The sequence below is a fragment of the Zalophus californianus genome, chromosome 7, assembly GCF_009762305.2.
Source record: "Zalophus californianus isolate mZalCal1 chromosome 7, mZalCal1.pri.v2, whole genome shotgun sequence".
Lineage (NCBI taxonomy): Eukaryota > Metazoa > Chordata > Mammalia > Carnivora > Otariidae > Zalophus > Zalophus californianus.
The window spans coordinates 68875896-68897672 of NC_045601.1; the positions used below are offsets into that span (position 1 = coordinate 68875896).

Consider the following 21777-nt stretch of genomic DNA (forward strand, 5'->3'; position numbering starts at 1 on the left):
GAGTAATGGCAAATACCACAAAAGGCAGATGACAATAATGGAAACTAAATTATTGATGCTATCGTTAAGTTTATGAATCAAAGTTTATGACACCTAAAATCTGTCCTAGCTCTTGACTTTCCACTTAACTAGGCAAATAAATTCCTTTTAATGTTTAAGCCATTGTGTGTTGAGCTCCTGTTATTCATAACAAACATATTAACTGACAAAATATGGAACTCGTTATCTGATGTATTATACATGCCGATGCAACAGAATATTAAAGTGGAACTATTTTAGTCTGTTTCCGCTAAGTCTCCATGAAAATAGGTGCCAGATATCCTCATATCCAAAATGAGCCAAGTAAGATGAGAATCCCACTTAAAAAATTCAAAGAGATAGTGGGAAATTGATATCAAAACTCTTGGTCCTCATGCCATGGATAGTGCAGAAGAGTTAAAACTGAAGACAGGATTGAAGGTTAAAGAGTAGTTATTAGGACACTGACATGAGGGTGGTTGGTGGAGAGTGCTCAAACTGGGAGGGACTTCAAGAAGACTCTTTAAAAGCCTTGTTTGTATCTCTGGAAATTTGTGTAGACACAACAGACTGGTAACCAAAGTTTAAATTGTGAGGTTCAACCTTCCATTCTTAACTCATTAAAGTTAAAGAAGTTAAAGGGAAAAGTTAAGGTGAATTAAGATAAGTTCAGCCCCCTTCCCTCATTTCTCTGGATTCAAACTGAATTACTTAGGAATCTTTGATTGCAAGTGACAAAAATACAACTTGACTCAGCTTAAATGAAAACTGGGAATTGACATAATCAAATCACAGGAGGTGAACTGGACTTTGGGGATGACTGGATGCAGACATGAATAATGCTGGAACTTTATCAGAAGCTAGTGAAAAGGTTCCAGGCAGACCTCCCTGCCTGCCTCCCCGCCCCCCCCAAAAAAAAGCAGTCTGCAAGCACAATGGAGAACTGACTTTAGTATCAGTCTCATAAGTCCAAATCAATGGATAAACTATAGAAGCAGAAATACTGTAGATTTCAAAATCATGTAGGAAGTTCATTTTGAAATGCATCCAACAAAAAAATGATAGAAGTATGTGTGCATGGGTAAATAGATGGACAAATATAGAATAAAGCAAGTATAGTAAAATGTTAATGTTAGAATCTTGATGGTAAGTATATAGGAGTTCACTGTAAAATTCTTTCAACTCTTCTGTTTGATTTGTTTCCTAACAATACGTTAGGGGCGGGGAGAGGAGGTCAAACAGAATAGCATCATGGCTGTAAGGATTAGTCCCTTGTCAGTGGGATATTAGTTCTAAACTGAAGGTACAGAAAACAGACCTTACACTCCAGGCAAAGGGAGAACTAGCAAAAGCTATTCATTTAACCAGAACATGGAACAAACATTTCTTGAGCTTCCACTTGGTAGACGCACTGATTTAAGATCACTACTGTTAATGCAGTAACGACCTGCAGAGTGATAGCATGAGGTAAGAGGTGACCATCTTAATTTGAGAAATCTAGAAATGACAGGTGAAAATGATAGTTATCCTATTGACTTAATCTACTTCTGTTTAGTTATTAGTGCACTAAACATCACTTTAAATGTTGAAATAAAGCCCTGATTTCGCACTTGGACAAATGAGTAGATGGATGGTATCCTTCACAGATAGAAAATGCACACGGAAAAACATATTTTAGTGGGTAACATTTGCATTTGCTTTTGGAATCTTGAAGTTTACGTGTTTATGCTACACCTAAAGAGAGATGTTCAATAGGCTGGGAATTCAGGTAATATTTGAGCATTGGGAGAGATTGGGAGTCATCATAAAAGTGGTCTAGGTATTCAAGACACTGTGTATCACCCAGAGTGTATATGGAGAAGAAATTCTTTCATTCTTTTTATAGCCATTCACCAAACTATCATTATTACCAGAACTACAAAAAAATGACAGATGTTTTCCAGTTCAAAACTTAATTTCCAAATCCAATGATCCATTTGCTATCCCAAATGTGTTTAACTTACTTCTGTACAGCATTTATTGGGTTGGCTACTCTTTAATTGGAAAGCTGTCCTCCAGTGATATTCCCATTACCATTCCTCTCACTTCCCCGACTGTTCCTTTTCTGTCTCTTACCCTACTGAGTCTTAGAATTTGACATTAATAAGGTTTCATCCTTGGTCCTTAAGCCTTCATTTCTAACTCCAATTTCCCCAGTTAGGCTTTAGGTCAAATCGACTAAATAAAGTTTAAAGGCTAGGTTAAAACTAAAAATTGTATTGATAGCACAACACAGGCAACACTATTCACCTTGGAGCTACACTGACCCAGCTTCTACTAGCCTGTGAGGTTCATAATCTTTTTCATCTCTCTGAGCTTATTTTCTCATGTCCTTAAAATGGTAGCCAAAATATTTAATTTGCAAGGATACTGATGATTAAATTATAAACGTAAAGCATCTGAGTGCTCCGCACTCGATAAGTATAATACAACCCACAACTTCAGATGAATACAAGTTATGCCAAGTTATAAATATCTACCTTACCTAATATTAACTTCTGTTTGTGTGCACTCAGCCTACACAGTGTTATTCAGGTTACATGCGTTGGCTCGCTCTGTATTATTTTCTTTAGAATCTCTCATACCATCAGGGACTGGCTCAAAGTAACAGTATCAACTGCTTTCTTCCATACACCGCATTGAGGGAAACACATTTCCCAAGGCTTCTTAAATAGTTGTTTAGCTTAGAGGTGAAACTGAAAAGCTTCGTCACAAAAACTTAGTCCAACACTAGCCCATCCGTCCGCAGGTCTCTGAGAGAAAAGGGAGCGGAGCCATAACACACTTTACCAGAGTTGAAACCTTAGTTTTTATCTTTCCCGCTAGTCTCTGAACGACCAACCGCATTAAATATTCCCTCGTACTCCGCGCCGCTTCCGTTCGCGCATTTTAATTACGTCAGCGCATCAGCTCTCGCGGTATCACCCGATGCTGAGGCCCTTTAATAAAGATCTCGCGAAATTTGTTCTGCAGTTCCAAGCCCGCCACTCACTCTCACCCACCCCACCCCCAATCTGTCCTTCCTTTCTCTGTCTCAGTCACAAAATTCTCCCCTCCCCTTTCTTGAGCTCACAGCCCTCCAATTTCCGATTTCAGGACGGAACCGGAAGTTCAGTGGGCGGGGCCCGGCGGCGAAAACGCAGCGGAGCCGGACCCGGGACTCGGCTGTAGCCGCTGTCCCTGTCCCCGCCACGGATAGCCGTGGCTTCAGTCTGAAGGTCGGTCCGGAGGCGGGTGGGCGCGGGGCTCCCCCGGAGTGTCCGGGTGGCAGCCTCCCCGGGCCCCCCGGGCTTCGCGAGGGATCATGTCTACAGCCTCCGCTGCTTCCTCCTCTTCTTCGTCTTCGGCTGGTGAGATGATCGAAGCCCCCTCCCAAGTCCTCAACTTTGAAGAGATCGACTACAAGGAGATCGAGGTGGAAGAGGTGAGTGAGGCCCGGCACGGGGGCACCGGAACCGGCCTTTGCGTGGTCCCGACTCTTAAGGTGCCTCCCCCGGCCCGTCTGATTCTCTGGGCCCGGTCGGGTCCCCCCGGGAGTCCCCACACAGGCTAGTTATAGAGGGGATTTTGCCTTCAGATGCTCTGGGAAAGCTTGCTTTTTCCTCGCTTCGGCACTTTTGTGTTTGGTCCGGTGCCTGGAGTTCGATCATCTGAAACTGCAGAATGAACTGGTGAGATGGTGTGGTCCACCAGTTCTTAAATATATACATGTAGTAAATTCATCGAAGACCATGGTCGTTTTGGAGTTGCAGTTCACTGAGATTTGGTGTTCTTAAGGGCCAGCGACTGTATTATGTTCGACTTATAGCTCAGTGCCTGGTACGTAATGTGTGTTCAATAAATGCTTGATAAATAAATATATCATCATGTCTAAATAAAGTGTTTCCCCAACTACCGAATGGTTCTCAGTTTCGCCGATTCTATAGAGCAGTAGTCATAATATTAAATGTTCTGCCTTCAGTTGGACTAATTTGGATAAATTTTACCATTAGTAATGTAAACTGCGATGAAAAAATGTTTCAAGGTAGCATATTCCGAAGAGATAATTAATGATTTCGGTGAAAACCACAATATAACACCAAACCAGAAATCGCTGTTAGAAAATCCAAATACATTCTTTATTCTGTAATAAGTTATCTTAGAGAAAGATAGTAATGTGCTTTTAACATGTTTGTTTTCAAATATACAGAGTAGATTGGTTCTGAGGACCACCAAATTTAGAAAATTAAAAACTATATATATTTTAAAGATACACTTTAGAAAGTGGTAAAGCTTTAGTTGAAAGTAGCATCAGTTACCATTTTTTCTTCATTTTTAAAATTTATTAAATACTTTGCGGTATATATGCCATAAAGAATACTGTGTATCCTATGTTATAGACTTGCAGTGAGTTATCTCTACTTTAAAAACCCAAAATTATTTTTAGGCAGTGGCAAGCTAAAATAGTGAGATAATTATCATTCAACAAATAATTTCTTTTGTATGTATATTTTGGAAGAAAATGGATTCCTTAATCATATCTTTTTATGGCATAAAGTAATCATTGAGAACAGCCTCATTTTAAAAGGTAGCTTAAACAAGGCCTTTGGAGTTAGAAGGTTCAACGTATCAGGTGTACTACTTATTAGCAGTGTGATTTGAAGCGAGTTTCCTAACTAATCCCTTTGAGCATTATAGCTTTATTCCTTAACTATAAAACAGGAATAATAATTTCTATTTAATTTTATCTGTATACGTCCTATTAGGCAATAAAATCAAAACACCCAACATGGTATCTGACACTTACTACTAGAGAACTGAGTTCCACAGAGGAACAGTGACCCTCTTTAAGGTCACATGGCTAAAAGAAGGACCCATATTTTGGAAAGAGGAGGGAATTTATTTGTGTGTATGGGGGTGTGTGTTTTCTATTGAGGCTATGATAAATTCCTTTTTCAGAAGTGGATGGTTGATCCGCTTTCATGGCTAACTTTCTTTTTTAAGAAAAATTCAATGAGTCAGTATAAAAGAATTGCAGTTTTTAAATAAGCATTTACGTCTACTCTGTGGCAAACTGCTGTACTTGTAGACTACAAATTGTTATATAATAATAACTTGTACTACCAAATGCTTTCACAGACTTACATTATTTGATTCTTACAACCTTCATTTTGTCACACTACTTTCTAAAGTATTTTACATTATTGCCTTTTGGAAGAATGGAAGTTACTGAGGAGACATCATTTTACTGCTCTTTGCAGAAAGCTATTTAACTTCTGATAAAGTTTTATGTTTCTAAAGATTTTTCTTTCAGTTTAGATATTGTTTCAACCTTTCTTTATTAGTATACTTAGGTCATTCCTGAGGAGTAAATTTTTGTTTTCAGATGAAAATTTCTAAAATTAGCTGGTTATTTAGTTTAGTTTTCATTTTTTAATACCCCATTTATTTTCACTTTAAAGATTGAATTTGGACCTTTCTAATGTCGAAAACATTATATAATTCCCATTACATTTACTTGCACACATTAAAACAGTGTTATATAATCCAGAGTGTACTATAGGCACTCAGTTAATAACTATTTCTCAACTTAGATTTTGCTTCTAGATTAAAATCAAAAATAAGAGAACAAAGAAAATGACCAGAAACAAAAAGTATTTTACATTGCTTTTAGTATTTTAAATAGTACAGATACATTGTCTATAAATTATATTCTGTATTTTTTAAATAACTGTAATTGAAGCAACATTATATTGATTCAGTTAGAAACTGTGTAAGAAAAATACTCCAACCACAGACCAAATATGCAGTCATTTAGTAGATATTTTAGTGCATATTTTTAAGGCATCAGCTGATTGTAATCCTTACATTCCTAATCTTGTGACTCAGTAATATCAGGGCTGTACTTCCTAAATTCAGTTCTGATACCAAATTATGTGAGGCCTCAGAAACCTATATAAGTACTTTTTTTTTAAGCCACCTAGTTTTTACCATTCTGGAAGAGAATGTTAGAATAAATTGTGAGGTGTGTACATTGAAGACTAGGTTGCAAAAAGTGGTAAAGGCAGTGCGGTGTGGTAAAAAGTGTACTGGGCTGGGTGTTCTAAAGAATTGAATGCCATACTGATTCTACCATAATATATTTCTGTAGCCTTGAGCAGGTAACCTAGTTTTTCTGGGTGTCTGACTTCTCATGTGAAATGAAGGATTAAACATGATCATTTAAGGTGTCTTCCAGTTCTAAAATGAAAACACATTCATTATTTCCAGTATTTTTGCTCTGTTCACACAGTAAGCTCTACATGATCTCTTGTCGAATGTAGTTGGTGACCAACCAACCCTGGTTAGACGGGGCAGATATCCCCATTTTGCAGATATTGACAAATGGTCATAGAGTTTGATTTACTAGAAACCTCATGTCTAAGTAAATGGTAGGGCTGGGAATTGAATTTGAGATTTCTCACTCCTGAGTCAGTGCTCTTTCTACTAGATTTACAGTGTTGCTTTAGTTCTTTTTGAAGCACTCTAACCAAACCTTACTCTGGGAATCGAGAAACAAAATACTGATTTTCTTTACGGTGGTTGGTCCTACACATTTAGTGAGCATTCTCTTCTGTGTAGAATACAGCTGAGATACTGTGGAAGATGAATAGAAGAATGCTAGGATTCTCTTGAAATTTTTGACTTATTGTGAGACTAGAATAAACACAGAACAGTTAATAATTAACATTTTCAGAACCATGAATTTAAAACTGTGGCTATAGATATCTGAGCACTGAAGCCATAATTTGAAAGTAGGGTTAATCACAGAAGACTTCATTGAATGGAAAATAGTTTGAAACCAGATTTTGAATAAGGTAAGCATCATAGATTGGTAAAGGCACAAAGGTGAATGTCTTTGCACTTGTTCCTCTGCCTAGAATTCTCTACCCCAAGAACTTCACATGGCTGCTTCCTCTCACCAAGTCCCACCTCAAATGGGAATTTCCTTAGGGAAACTTGCCCTGAATAACCTAGATCTTCATCAGTTCTGTTATCCTTTGTGGCACTTAACCAGTAAGCAAAATTGTGTATCCCCCAGCAAAATGTAAGGTGCCTTATTCACACTTGTAACACCAATGTGTAGAGAACCTAGTTTTTCTATAAATATTTGTTGAATGAGTAGTTGAAGTTATCACTGCATAATCATGAGGATTTAGTGCTCATCCAGTTCTTTTATACTGCATGTGATAAAACCAGAGGTTGCAGTAAGTTTGTGATTTGGCTAAGGCAGCATTTAAACTAGAAATCTGATTCTCTATCCAAATGTTGATTCCATTATACTCCATTATACCTAGCAAATAAGTTTGTTTAGCAGGGGTTTTTTAAAATGCTGTAAAGGGTAGATGCTATAAGTAAACTATGTATTGGTGTTCTTTCACTAAAATCCTAAAAAGACCCTATTTGGCGTGGCTGCTTTTTAAAAGGGAGACCTACAGTGCTGACATCAAGTATAATATGAGCAAGGCACATATAATCACTACAGTATTTATATGTTGTTAAGCTTCATTATAGAGACCCAAAGGTTTTGTTTTAAAGGGAAATGTAGAAAGAACTTCGGCAATGATGTATATTTTGTAGATTTAGAAGTATATGGGTAACTGATAATGGAGAAAAACCTTGTTTATAGTGGCCTGAAAAAACTGAGTCTATAAATGTGTATTTAATTGTGGATATCCAGAATTAATAAACTCTTCCATATGAAACTTAATGATCATTGGTTTCATTAGAAATCTGAAATTGTTAGCACAGTGAAGAGATAAGCACACGATAACTTATATTGTGTGTGTGTGGCTTAAAAGATGACATGGGGGGGCGCCTGGGTGGCTCAGTCGTTGAGCGTCTGCCTTCGGCTCAGGTCATGGTCCCGGGGTCCTGGGATCGAGCCCCGCGTCGGGCTCCCTGCTCCGCGGGGAGCCTGCTTCTCCCTCTCCCGCTCCCCCTGCTTGTGTTCCCGCTCTCACTGTCTCTGTCTCTGTTAAATGAATAAATAAAATCTTTTAAATAAAAAAAAAAAAAGATGACATGGGCATATTATTTGAAAGAAAGGCCTACTAACTGGGTCAGATGTCTATGGCAGGTTTTAAAAGACTGCGTGAAAATTCAAAAGTTTTGAATAATCAAAGCTTTACCTTTATCTTATCAAGCCTGTCTTGTCAGCAGATGGCAGTTCTGCTCTGCCACAGTTTATTAATAGATATTGAAGTTCTAAGTTCTGAAATAGTTGGAGGCTCTAAGTTCTAACGAATACATGCAAGATCTATGCTTGTTCTGTCATGTTCCATATTTCTAGCCAGAGCAGTGGCAGCATAGCCAGGGTCCATTCACATAGTCCACCGAGCTGGGCCAAATCAAAGTGACAACTATAGTCACTGAACTAAAAATAACATGAATTGGGGACAATTAAGAAGAATTATTTCATAGTAAATTAAGAGCATATGGGCATCCTTTTCCATTTTGTATAACTTAGGTGGGTTTTTTGTTTGTTCATTTGTTTTTAATAACATGACTTGGATGAAGGAATAGTCTCCCATCCTAAAGAAATTAGTTATTAAAGGAGTTGCTTTCTTTAAACACACACACACAATGAATTCTGATTTTGATATTTGTGCTTTTTAATATAAATTGCATGGAAATATTCACACTTTCTCTCATATTCTTCTGTTGTATATTTTACTTAAAAATTACATTTAAATCTGCTTTACTCTATGAAACTAAAGTTTTGGACCCAGAACCAGAACACCACAGGGGGGGAAGGATGCATATCATAAGAGAATTAATCTAACAACATTTTAATTTAGAAAACATTCATAAATTTAGGAGGAAATATTTCTAAATTAACTTCCCTTTTAAAACCAAAGTCCTCTTTGCATTCCTCTGTTCTATTTTTACAGATGAGGGACTGTGAAAAATATCTAGTATTTATTTCTGGGTTTGCCATTTTGTATGGATATGTGTGATGGGGGAGATACTTGTAATTTGGATGTGTGCCCTTTTTTACACCCTTGCTGAAAATTGATCTTTGGGGAAAGAAGTCATTCAAAATAATTGTTAATGATAATGTGTCAAAGAAACTTACGTTATTTGGATATGAATGCAATCCAAAAAGCATATTTGATTTGTCAACTTGAGTTAGAAATTTGGTAGTAAAAAGTGACTTCCTTTCTTTGTTTTGTAATTTGAATATTTGGTTTTCATTGTTTACCTCAGTTGCTAATGTGTCTCAGTTTGCCATCTATGCCACTCATTTCTACTGACCTGTATGTCAAGAAAAACATTGAGTTGCTCACAAGAATTCCCCTTTTCCTTTCTTCATGCCCAAGATGGCCCCTTAGTGCTCTGGACAACTTTTCATAGATAATATCAACTGGTCTCTGTGATGGCTTCCACCAGAGTATTTTGTTTCACCGTTAATTATGTTTTTAATATAACCTAAAGTTCTCAAACCAGAATCACTTGAAAAGCTTATTAAAACACAGATTGCTGGACCCTACCCTCAGACTCAGTACTTAGGGGTTGGAACCTTAGAATTTATATTTCTCACAAATACCCAGGTGATGCTGATGCTTTTGATCCAGAGACCACACTTTGAGAGCCATTGAATTAATGCTTTTGCTGTTTTTGCATTTGCTTTCTTTTTGGAAGTCTTCCCTTGGCTTCTTGTGACACTCTTCTGGGTTGCTTGCTACATTATTGACTGTTTCTTCCCAGATTTTGCTGGTTCTTTCTCCTGTGTGTTCTAGATATTGAAGTTCTTCAGAACTCAGTTCCGGGGCCCCAGTATTTAGATACTATTTTTTGGTAATCTGAACCAGTTGATTGACTAGAAATAACCAACTAAATGCTGTTATTTAGTTGCTAAATGTGTTATCTTAAAAAAAAAAATCTGCTTGCTCCATTCTTTGTTTTCCTTCATAAAGCTGTTGCCTAATCTAGACATTATCCTTGATTCATCCGTTCTCTCCACCCATCCTGCTGTGTGCAGACCATCAGCAAGCTCTTTCTTTTTTTTTTCTTTTTAATTTGAGATGGAGAGAGAGAGAAAGAAGCATAAGCGGGGAAGGAGGAGCAGAGGGAGAGGGAGAAGCAAACTCTCCACTGAGCAAGGAGCCTGATGGGGGGCTCAGTCCCAGGACCCTGAGATCATGACCTGAGCCGAAGGCAGGAGCTTAACCACCTGAGCCACTCAGGTGCTCACAAGCTCGTTTAACCCTGTCAAACATATCCCAGATCCGCCCATTTTTCTGCACTACCATCAGTCTTGTCCTCACAGCTACTCTCTCTTGCTTAAGCTGCGATAATAGCCTCCTATCTAGTCTCTCTATATATTCTAGCTTCTCTACAATCCATTTTTCATGTAAGAGCTAGAATGATTTTTTTAATAAAAATCATATCACATCTTTCCTTCTTAAACTCCTCCTTTTGCTTCCCATTGCACTTAGACTGAAATCCAAACTCCTTTTTGTGATGCAGAGAGCCATTCAGGATCCAGACTCTGCCTGTCTCTCCAGCCTTATCTTGCATCACTCTTCCCTTCTCCCACTATGCACTGCCCACACCAAACCCTCCAAGTATTTCTCTAGGTCATCGCTAAAATGTTACCTTTCTCAGTGCAGCTTTACAGGACTACCCTGTTTAAAATTGGCAGGGTGGGTAGTGCATACACGTGTGTACACACAAGATTTTTCTCCTTTTCTTCTTAGCACACTTGTTATTTACTAAAATATACGTGTTTTCTTGTATATATTGCTCCCTCTTTGTCTCTATCCACAAGAATATAAGCAGTAGGAACAAGGATTATGGTTTATTTTGTTCACTTCTGTATCTTGAGTGTCTAGGATACCACCTAGTCTGTAGATGGAGTTCAAATATTGTTGAATAGGGAATGAGGGATTATTTCCACCCCTCCTTAGGGCCTTCGCATTACTTGTTTCTTCTTCTTTGATTGGTTCCTTGTATCATTCAGATATCAGGTTAGTAACCTCCTGAGATGGCCTTGCATACTGTCCATCTCAAAGTTTCCACTAGTCTCTTTGTCCTATCATCCTCACTTTTTGTTTTCTCCATGGCATTTTTTTGCAATCTGATATTTTTCTCATTCATCTTTTTGTCCATTGACTGTCTTCCCCCCTACCTCCCTTCATTAAAAGCACATTCCATGTAGATCAGGGCCTTTGTCTTATTTATTGCTGTATCTCTGGTATCCTAAATTGTAGCTGGATATAGTAGACATTCAAAAACTAATAGTGTAAGGAGTAAACAAATTAAGTTCATTATTCTCTTGGCATGAACCTCACCCTTACCCATTTTGAAAGGAGAACTTACCTATTTCTCTCTTGTTTACGGACTAGGCCTTCCCCCTTGGCTTTCATTGATTCTCCAAAACTCAGCTGAGCTCTGCATTTAGCTCCCTGTGTTTGAGTTATCTACCATCCCACAGCCTGTGATGATAGGTTCCAACAGTTTGCTCTACAATAGCCTCCTTCCAACAGTTCAGAAAATTCTTATTTTCAGTTGCCTCACTTTTCTCTTGGCAAGAGTTTTTTGTATCATTTCCTTGTTCTCTTGGGGCTGAGAGAACCTGAGTAGGGCCTCCCTTTGTCTGTCTCCCTTGCATTCTCAATCATCTGTAGCTTCCCTTGTTAGCTAAGCTGCATGAGGCTGCCCTCTCTTAGGGATCTCTTTGAGAAGTGGGAGGGTTAAGTTCTTTCTGCCCTCAAATCCCTAAACCTATCCTGAATCACTAAGCCTATCCCTGAAGAGGAGGGGGTGTTTCTTCAGCCACCATCATAGACTCAACTTTGGCTCACTTCAGCTGTTAAGTATTTAAAAAATTATTTTAACACTGTTGTTTTGTCTTGAATTATTTCTCTGTCTCACAAGGTCAGTTCTTTATTTTTTTTTCTTGTTACTCTTAATGTCTCTACATTTATGCCTTTTGAGAAAATGGGAGGTTTTTTTGGTACTGCATTCTGAATGACCAAATAGTATATTTCTTACATATATTTGGCCTTTTTCACAGTTCCTAGCTCACAGCTCCCAAAACCCTCAGAAGTTCCTAAGTGAAGAGAGATATAAAAATGTTTCTCTATCTCTCTCCCTTCTCTCTTTCTGTTATGTTAATGAGGCTACTTTTGAACCCTACCAAAGGATGGGGGCTGGTGCTAGGAGAACCTACTTTGTGATTAGAAGGTTGGAACTTTCAGTTCCATCCCCCTAACCTCCAAGGAGGGGAGAGGAGATTCAAGGAGAGAGACTGGAGGTCAGATCACTTGCCAGTGACCAAAGATTTAACCAATCATACCTGTCTAATGAAGCCTCTATAAAAATCCAAAAGAACAGTGTTTAGAGAACTTCCAGGTTGGTGAACACATAGAAGTGCTAGGAGAGTGGCTTGCCTGGAGAGCTCACGGAAGCTCTGCGCCCTTTCCGCATACCTTACCCTATGGTTCTCTTCATCTGGTGGTTCCTGAGTTATATCCTTTTATAATAAACTGGTAATCTAGTAAGTAAAATGTTTGAGTTTTATGAGCTGCTCTAGCAAATTAAGTGAACCCAAGGAGGGAGTCATTGGAACCTCCAATCTGTAACCATTGGTCAGAAGCACAAGTGATACCTGGGCTTGTGACTGGCATCTGAAGTTTGTGGGAGGAAGGGGCAGTCTTACAGAACTGAGCCCTTAACCTGCAGGATCTGATGCTATGTCCAGGTAGATAGTGTCAGAATTGAACTGAATTATAAGAAACCCAGCTGGTGTCTGAGCATTGCTTGGTGGTGTGGAGAAACTCCCCTTCATTCACTGGAATTGGCAATCAGAATCATTAGATACACAGAAATTTAATTCTTTAAGCATTGACTCCGTGCTTCTAATGTCACTCCTTTGAATTCATAGCAGTTATTTTTTTTATCATGCATTTCAATTTATGTATACAACCTTTAGGCATCTTATACTTTCTTTACTATCATTTTGTATCTGTTGTTTCACTATATATGTGAAGTATCTTATAGCCCTAACATGAGTGGTGGCTTCTTAAAGCCATGGGCTCTCATCTTACATGTATATGCCTGTTTTATATTTCAAAGTGTTCCCAAAAATTGCTTCCTGAAGCAAATGGAGGAAAGTTCATCATGTCCTCATTTGTCCACATGATTTCAGCCATTATCTCAGCACTAGATGGCACTTGTGGATCACAGCTAGTCATACAACACCTAACAGTTTTTGTGACAAGTGAATGATCCACAAATGTAATGTTTGGAATTCCTTCATGGACGCTCCTGAGAATAGGAAAATAAAACAGGAGGAGACCTACTAAGTACCAGTTGCTATGAGGCACCTTTAAATACATGGTTGAAGAATATTTTAAACTCATAATCATTATCTCATAGTAATATCAATAGATGTCTGGTCTCCATCCATACCTTCTTAGCCTAATGTTGCCATAAAGTTGAAATTTGTTTCAGGACCTGTTTGCTACTCATTATGGCTAATTGTAAGAGAAATGAATAATATAGCTCCGTACACTGATTCATACCTAACTCTAAGCACTTATTCTTTTGTAGGATTTAAGAAAATGCATGGCTTTGGCTTTCTTATGAACCCTATAAATATCACGGAGGACACTGTAAGCATCTCCCTTTTACTGTTGAGAAAACAGAAGCACAGAGGTGTTAATCTCCCCAGCATTAATAGCTAATAGGTAGACAGAACCTATATTCAAACTCAAGTCTGTTGGGGTTTAGAGCCCAGATGTGTTCTTTCCCTTACTCTGATGGTGCCAGGTTTAGCCAGTACCCATTCATGTTAAAGTAACTGGATGACTAGTGGAAATGACTGATGTTGGTTTCTTTCTCTTACAAGAGATATAACTCAACACCCAAAAACAACCCAATTAAAAAATGGGCCAAAGACACGAACAGACCTTTCTCCAAAGAAGACATACAGATGGCCAAACAGACACATGAAAATATGATCAACATCACTCATCATCAGAGAAATGCAGTTCAAAACTATAATGAGATATCACCTCACATCTGTCAGAGTGGCTAAAATCAAAAACAACAAGAAAGAGCAAGTATTGGTGAGGATGTGGAGAAAAAGGAACCCTCATGCACTGTTGGTGGGAATGCAAACTCGTATAGCCACTGTGGAAAACAGTATAGAAGTTCTTTAAAAAGTTAAAAATAGAACTACCCTGTGATCCAGTAATTGCACTACTGCGTATTTACCCAAAAAATATGAAAACACTAATTCAAAGGGATACATGCCCCCCCCAGGTTTATTGCAGCATTATTTACAATAGCCAAGATATGGAAGTAGCCTAAGTGTCCATCGACTGACAAATGGATAAAGGTGATGTGTGTGTACGTATGTACACACACACACACACACACACACACACACACACACACACACACACACACACACACACACACACACACACACACACAGGAATATCATTCAGCCATAAAGAAGAATGAAATCTTGCCATTTGCAACAACCTGGATATAGCCAGAGAGTATTCTGCCAAGCTAATCAGTCAAAGACAAATACCCTATGGTTTCACTCATATGTGGAATTTAAGAAACAAAACAAATGAACCAAGGAAAAATAAAAAGACAAACCAAGAAACAGACTCTTTTTTTTTTTTAAGATTTTTATTTATTTGACAGAGAGCGAGAGGGAACACAAGCAGGGGGAGTGGGAGAGGGAGAAGAGGCTCGATCCCAGGACCCTGGGATCATGACCTGAGCCAAAGGCAGACGCTTAACGACTGAGCCACCTAGGTGCCCCAAGAAACAGACTCTTAACTGTAGAGAACAAACTGAAGGTTACCAGAGGGGATGGGTGAAATAGGTGACAGGGATTAAAGAGTACACTTACCATGATGAGCACTGAATAATGTGGAGGATTGTTGAGTCGCTATATTGTACACCTGAAACTAATATAACAGTGTATGTTAACTATTCTGGAATTAAAATTAAAAACTTAAAAAAATACTTAGAGATGACAAAATAAAATAGAGAAGAATGTGTTAATGCCTGAAAAGTGCATAGACTAGTACCTGGTACATGGTTAACCATTTGGGTAGTTTTATACATTATTTAACATGAGAAATGTCCATACTGCTTTGTGTAATGTATGAAACAGAATTTGAGCTATGGCTAGAGTAGCCATACATCCCAGTTTCAAGCTACTGTCTCAGTAGTTATTAGCACTTTCTTCTTACTCTAAAAAGAGTTCTGATGTAAATATAGCCAGCTTTGTTACAGAAGAGCTTTGTGCCCAGGGATTTGTTCTTGTAAGTTTGTCTAAAGTGAAAATTTCTCCAAGGAAAGATAACTGGTACTTTTCTGACATAGACTAGAGATATATGTGTGTATATTAGGATCCTTAACATTCTGGTGTTAAACTCTGTGGCATCAAACTGTTCTTTACTAATATAGCCTTGGGCAAGTTAGTTTACTTTAAAACTAGGTTACTTTATCTGTAAAAAAAGAATAGCATTAGTACCTGTCTCCTGTGGTTGTGTAAATGAGGTAATGTATGTAAAGCACTACATAGAAAGTACATCATAAATGAGAGATGTACAGAGAGGTAGGTATTTCACTTAAGGAAAAAACATTGACACAAAGTACTTAGATACATTAGAAGCTGAAAAATTGGAGTAGATGACACTTAACTAAGATCCTTTACAGTGATAAAAACCTAATGATTTTGTTTTACAAGGATCAAAAACTGTTCTTTTGTTGATTTTATTTTATGGCAAATTTCAAACATATGTGAAAGTAGAAAACATAGCGTGAGAGAGCAATGAACCCATGAGGTACCCATCACTTAGCTGTCAACAGTAATACAACATATGGCCAATCTTTACTTTAGAACTTGCAAAAATAACTTTAATGAGATATTTTACATATCATAAAATTCACTCACTTGACCTGTTTAGCCATTTGTACAAATTTGCCAAGTTATACAACTATCACCATAAATCAGTTTTCAGACATTTTCATCCCCCTAATTAATATTCATCCTACCCATTTACAGTTAATCCCAATTTTCACTGTCAGTACCAAGCAACCACTGATCTACTTTCTATTTCTATGGATTTGCCTTTTCATGTCAATGGAGTCATACAGTATGTGGTTTCTTATGTCTAGGTTCTTTCACTTAGCATAGTGTGTTCATCCACATTGTAGCATGTATCAATTAGTAGTTCATTTCTTTCTCTTGATGAATGTATTCTGTTGTATAGGTGATACCATATTTTGTTTGCCTTCACAGTGGCCAGTCTTTTTATCATCTGTATTTTTATCCTTTCACCTCCATTTCATACCCCTACTGAATTATTCAAAAGCTGTTTTTAAATAGCTTAAAAACATTGATTGTATGTTCTTGCTTTTTATATTTATTTTCCCAAACATCATCTCTCTATCCTCTCCCTCATCTTGCCTGTTTTAATTTGTTTTCTTGCTCCAGGAGTCTTTGTTGTCTGTTGTTTGGTTTTACCTGACAGTGAAGAGCTGGCTAGACAATAAACTTTCAAAAAGATAGAGATAAGTTCATTTCATTATTTCCTCACTTTAATGAAACTTTGTACTTGCTCAGTGGCAAATCCAGATAGTGATGATTTCAATAAGTCTTTCAAGTCGGCTTCAGTGTTTATATGTTGGGCAGGATCTATTTATTTCTGATTCTCATGGGTATTTTTGTTTTTTGTTTTTTAACTCAGGTTGTTGGAAGAGGAGCCTTTGGAGTGGTTTGCAAAGCTAACTGGAGAGCAAAAGATGTTGCTATTAAACAAATAGAAAGTGAATCTGAGAGGAAAGCTTTTATTGTAGAGGTAAGTTAAAATATTTCTAATATATAATTCTTCACCTAAGATACTCTGTGAATTTAATATTATGAAAAAGTTGTTTCCCAGTTGTCATTTCTCTGTATACTTGAACCACAGCAATTTGGTTGAACCAAAGATAATGCTATAGAAACATTTTTCATTCACACTCTTAATTCTGATTAAAAATTGGGGGGGGGAGACTCTTAACTACATAAATGAATTCATCCCTGAATTAAAATACAGTCTCATCCGTGTAATTCAGATCTATTTCAAGGCATAGGATTTAAATTTTAAAATAGAAAGGAAATGGTATTCTCTCCCATTATCTAAAATTAAGAAGGGAAATTTTATGCATTCATTTTTGACAATATTTTTAGAAATTCAAATGAGATCACTTTACAGGGAAATAATTTCGAATTTAATTTTTTTCTCATTTAGCATGAAAATCTAGAACTCTGTTCTCTTACAGATTTGATGAAGGAGAATTCAATAATCATGAATTCAGTAATCAATAGTAATTGTATTGTCAGATTTATTCTTTATTAATTTTATACTATTTTGTATATTAGATCATGGCAGTTCCTTAAATTTTGGGGTTTTTTTTCTCATTGGCCAATGGATAAGTGGTCTTTACCTTACAAACCTTTCTGAATTTATATCTGTGATTGTATTTAATTATAACTTGCAAATATACTTTATGATATTTTTAAATCCAAAATATGGAGAATGAAAACTTAGGATACGATAAAGTGGATTTTTGTAATTAATTAAATGAGTTGAGAAATGCTGATAATTTGGGGTCCCATGAAGAAAAGATCATCTCTGGTAATATGCTCCTAGAGTGGCCTCAGCCTTGCCTTATTCATGATTTTTGTTTATGGTTTAAATAAGGTCTAAAAGTGCATTGGCACTTTCACAAAACTAGCTAGAAGCATATGTGTTAAATGCTAAGAATTAGGAGTCAAAAAGATTATAATAGCTTTGATGAAAAAAATTTTATCGAGGTTATACGTACAGGTAATTCAGATTGTCAAATAGTTCTCCACATAGTTTTATTTTAAAAACTTTAATTCTCTAGATCTCCTCCCATCAAGTTTTCTGCTTCTCAGAGGCAACTACTTTGAGCTCATCCCTTAGTTGTGTTTGGTGTCCCCCAATCCAGAGACTCTTTGTTATATCAAAGAATCAATCTCTAATTGTTGGGATGATAAATAGGCAGTCACTAAACTGAAGTCAGGAAGGGAGAGAATCTGGTCTGCCTTTCAACTAATCTCTCTGTTCCTTTGTTGGCTTATTTGCCTAGGTACCTGGTACTACCACCACTCCCACCACTCCCAACCCTTTGGAGGTTTTATGAGCTTAATCTAATTTCTGCTCACTTTTTCTCATTTCTTTTAGGTGTGCTGTGTCAGTTATTGTTAGTCATTTGCTTTCCAACTTCCAAAAATGTGTGCTCTTTTCTCATTTCACATTCTCTTCATCCTTCTGAATTTGTGCCTTGAAAAAATGCCTTTAATATCTTGGTGGGATTTGGGGAAGGAGCAGAAATAAATGCTTACATAATCTACTATCCGAAGCTCAGTGCTAAACCTTTAGAAGATGAAATATAATAATTATATGTGTATAATAAATGAATATAATAAATAGTGATATTAATTGTTGTGTTAGGACTGAAAATACACAAATGTTGACTGTAGAGAAATACAACTTTCTAGTAGCAAATAATAAAAAGGTTTACCTTAGCATATACGCCAGCAGTATAGTGTGGATAATAGAGAAAAAGAGGAAGAGAGGGGAGAGAGAAGAAAGAGTAAGGTGCAGTTTGGAGGGACACATTAATAGAAGTTTCAGGTGTAGAGCACGAGAAACAGTACAGCCAAACCCTCACTGACCTCAGTGTGATTCTTTGGATTGGGGAGGATTATTTGCATAGGTACCTGGTACTACCACAAGGAAGTAGGGAATACAGCTGGGAAAATACCCTAGTAATTACTGCAGCAGTTCATGTTGGAAGAATTACTAAGGCAGTGATCGTGGGAATGGACAGAAGGCAATTAATTCAAGAGATGGGAGAAGGACGTAGAGAAGACAATACACATATGCAGAAAGAGTGCAGATTTTAAGTCAGATGGACCAAAGTTCAAACCTACGGTAGCTGTAGGATATTGAGCTGCTCACTTAACCTTCTCTGAGCCTTATCTTAAAGGTCCGTTTTTCTTAAAGGTAGAAATGACAATACCGCTCTTGCAGAGTTGTGAGAATTAAACACAATCTATCAAGTGCCCACCAGGGCCTGGCACAGAGTTAGGTGGACTATGCAGCCATAGCTCGGAAGGTGATGACGGTGACATAGATTCTTCTGCCTTGGCTAACTAAGTTCAGTGCCATCTCTGGGATGGTGTCCTAATGTTTCTGGTTAAAGTTTATTTTTTCTTACTTGTCCTTATCGTGGCTTGTTCGTAACTCCTGTTACAGCACTTTGCATTTTGGCTTAATTATTTGTTTGCATGCCTATCTCCCAAGTAAATTGTGAGAGCTCTAGGGCAGGGAATCTTTGCCATTCTGGGCAGCCATTTATACCACAGTGCCTGCTACATAGTAAATAATGATTGTTGAATGATTAAACTGATGTTTTGTACACCCTGAAATTGTAAGGATGTAATGTAATCAGTTCCTCAAAAGTTAGCATCTTTTAAAAGAAACCTTAATTTGTTACAGCTTCGACAGTTATCCCGTGTGAACCATCCTAATATTGTAAAGCTATATGGAGCCTGCTTGAATCCAGTAAGTTTGTCACTTTTTCATTGTCACCTGTCTGTAAGCATTGACATAGTAAATGTTTCAGGTGTGTAGTTTATGAAACTATTTTGATCTGTTGTTATTTTTTTAAAAATTAGATTTTATATATTTGTTTCTGTTACTGTTAGCAGCACAGTATATTGGAGGAGTTATCTTGGGTGGTCTTATCCAATAACCTCATCTTATGAGGCTTATGATGTTCTGCGACAGCATCTACTCAGCCCTGGAGAATGTTCTCAGAGGACTTGCAATTATGTTTTTACATACACCCCCACTCTTAAGACAGTAGGCCCTTACAAGACAAGGCCTTAGGTCATAGATCCCCTTCTTTTTCCGTTAGTACCATTCACATAGTGGGGACCAAAAGAATAATTTTTAATGCATTTATAAAATTAAAGATTGAACTCAGTTATCTCTCAAGTCACCTAAGATGTTACAGCCCTGTGGTTAATTATTATACTGACACATGTTTCTTTTAGGTGTGTCTTGTGATGGAATATGCTGAAGGGGGTTCTTTATATAATGGTGAGTGTCATTAGACCTGTCTTTATCTAGCAGAGTAAAATCATTGAAAAGCTTTTAATACACACTGTTACTTAATGTTCTTCACAGTTTACCTTCAGAATCTCAAAAGGAGGTAATTTTAAAAAAATCTAAAATTAGAAATGAAAAGATGAGATGTTACAACATTAGTATGTGAAATTTAGAAGTCTATCAATCTTTTCAATTGATGGTATTTTTCATGATGTTAAAAGCAGTTAAGTAAAGTAAAATTTGCTTTTTAAATTTTAAAATCTCTTCATACTTTTAATGTTTTTCTTTTTGCCCTTTCTTAGCTTTGAGCCTCCTCATTTGAGAACTCTTTAGCCATACTTTCTTCCATTTCATTTTGCTTAATTTGCTGTCTTTACAAAAAATAAAATTGTGAAAACTCACTTCACAAAACATTTTAATTATAACAATGAAAGAAACTAGGTCATTTAGTTATTTTTATAGAACGGAACTAACTTTTTCACTCTTAAGAAACACCAGCCATATAGTAAGTATATTAATTGTTGCCTTTATATGAAATAAATGGTTGCATTTTATTTTTTAAATTAACATTTTACGTAAATTTTACTTATATTTACTGCTCATGTGTTCATCATTGTTAATGGGTATCTCTAATACTCCATTGTCTTACTTAGTTGAACTATTTCTAGTTTTTAGCTAATGTAGAAAGCATAGTTGTAAACATCTTGATACACATTGTTTTATTTCTTTTTGTACTACTTCTCTGTATCTTATAGTAGCATGCCATCACATTGCTTATAATTTATATTATTGTGTGAAAGACTGTCACTGTGGAAAAATGTGGTAATTCATATTAATTTTGCTAGAGTGTATGTATAACATTTAATAGAAGTACTATTACATTTTAGGTACTTATGTGGTAGTTACCCATTTGAAATTATTAGATATTTCCATCTTTGTATTTAGAAAAGAATTAAAAGCAGGACTGATGGGAGCATGTGTAGAAAAATACCCAGTCATGTGTTCCAATAGTGCTCGCATTCACCTTGTGTCTTTTGTTATATGCAATAAAGTTCTTTTTAGTTTGTGCCTTTCTTTTGCAGTGCTGCATGGTGCTGAACCATTGCCATATTACACTGCTGCCCATGCAATGAGTTGGTGTTTACAGTGTTCCCAAGGAGTGGCTTATCTTCACAGCATGCAACCCAAAGCTCTAATTCACAGGGACCTGAAACCACCAAAGTAAGTCCTAATAGTGTGGTGTCTATCTCTGTCTCTCCCACCCCCCAAGCCCCCCGCCCACTTCCTAATTCAAGCTAATTGTTGGCACTTGACTCTCTTTTCTCTTCCCTTTTGGCTTGAGAGTGTTTATTTTTAACTCACTTTCATTATTTATTTATCTAAGCTTGCATTTTAAAATGTTGTCTTTAGTAGGATTTTAATTTTAATCAAATTTTTATTTTAATAACTCCTGCCGTAGATTAGCATACTTCTATAATTGGTTAGCCTCGAAATCTTATTTTGTGCCTGCTGTATATATTGTTGCCCCCAGACA

At 37.0% G+C, this 21777-nt stretch overlaps 1 protein-coding gene across 2 annotated transcripts in view; it reads left to right on the forward strand.

Moving 5' to 3' along the window:
• The first annotated feature begins 3028 nt into the window (after positions 1–3028).
• MAP3K7 (mitogen-activated protein kinase kinase kinase 7) overlaps positions 3029–21777 on the forward strand; it is a 67185-nt gene continuing 48436 nt past the window's right edge. The window contains exons 1-5 of one of the 2 annotated variants that reach the window (XM_027601916.2): positions 3029–3481; positions 16806–16916; positions 19629–19694; positions 20189–20234; positions 21326–21464. In XM_027601916.2, coding sequence (XP_027457717.1) covers positions 3362–3481; positions 16806–16916; positions 19629–19694; positions 20189–20234; positions 21326–21464 — 482 coding nt within the window. In that variant the 5' untranslated portion in view covers positions 3029–3361. The remainder of the gene's footprint in view (positions 3482–16805; positions 16917–19628; positions 19695–20188; positions 20235–21325; positions 21465–21777) is intronic. The other variant, XM_027601917.2, reaches the window with a different exon arrangement.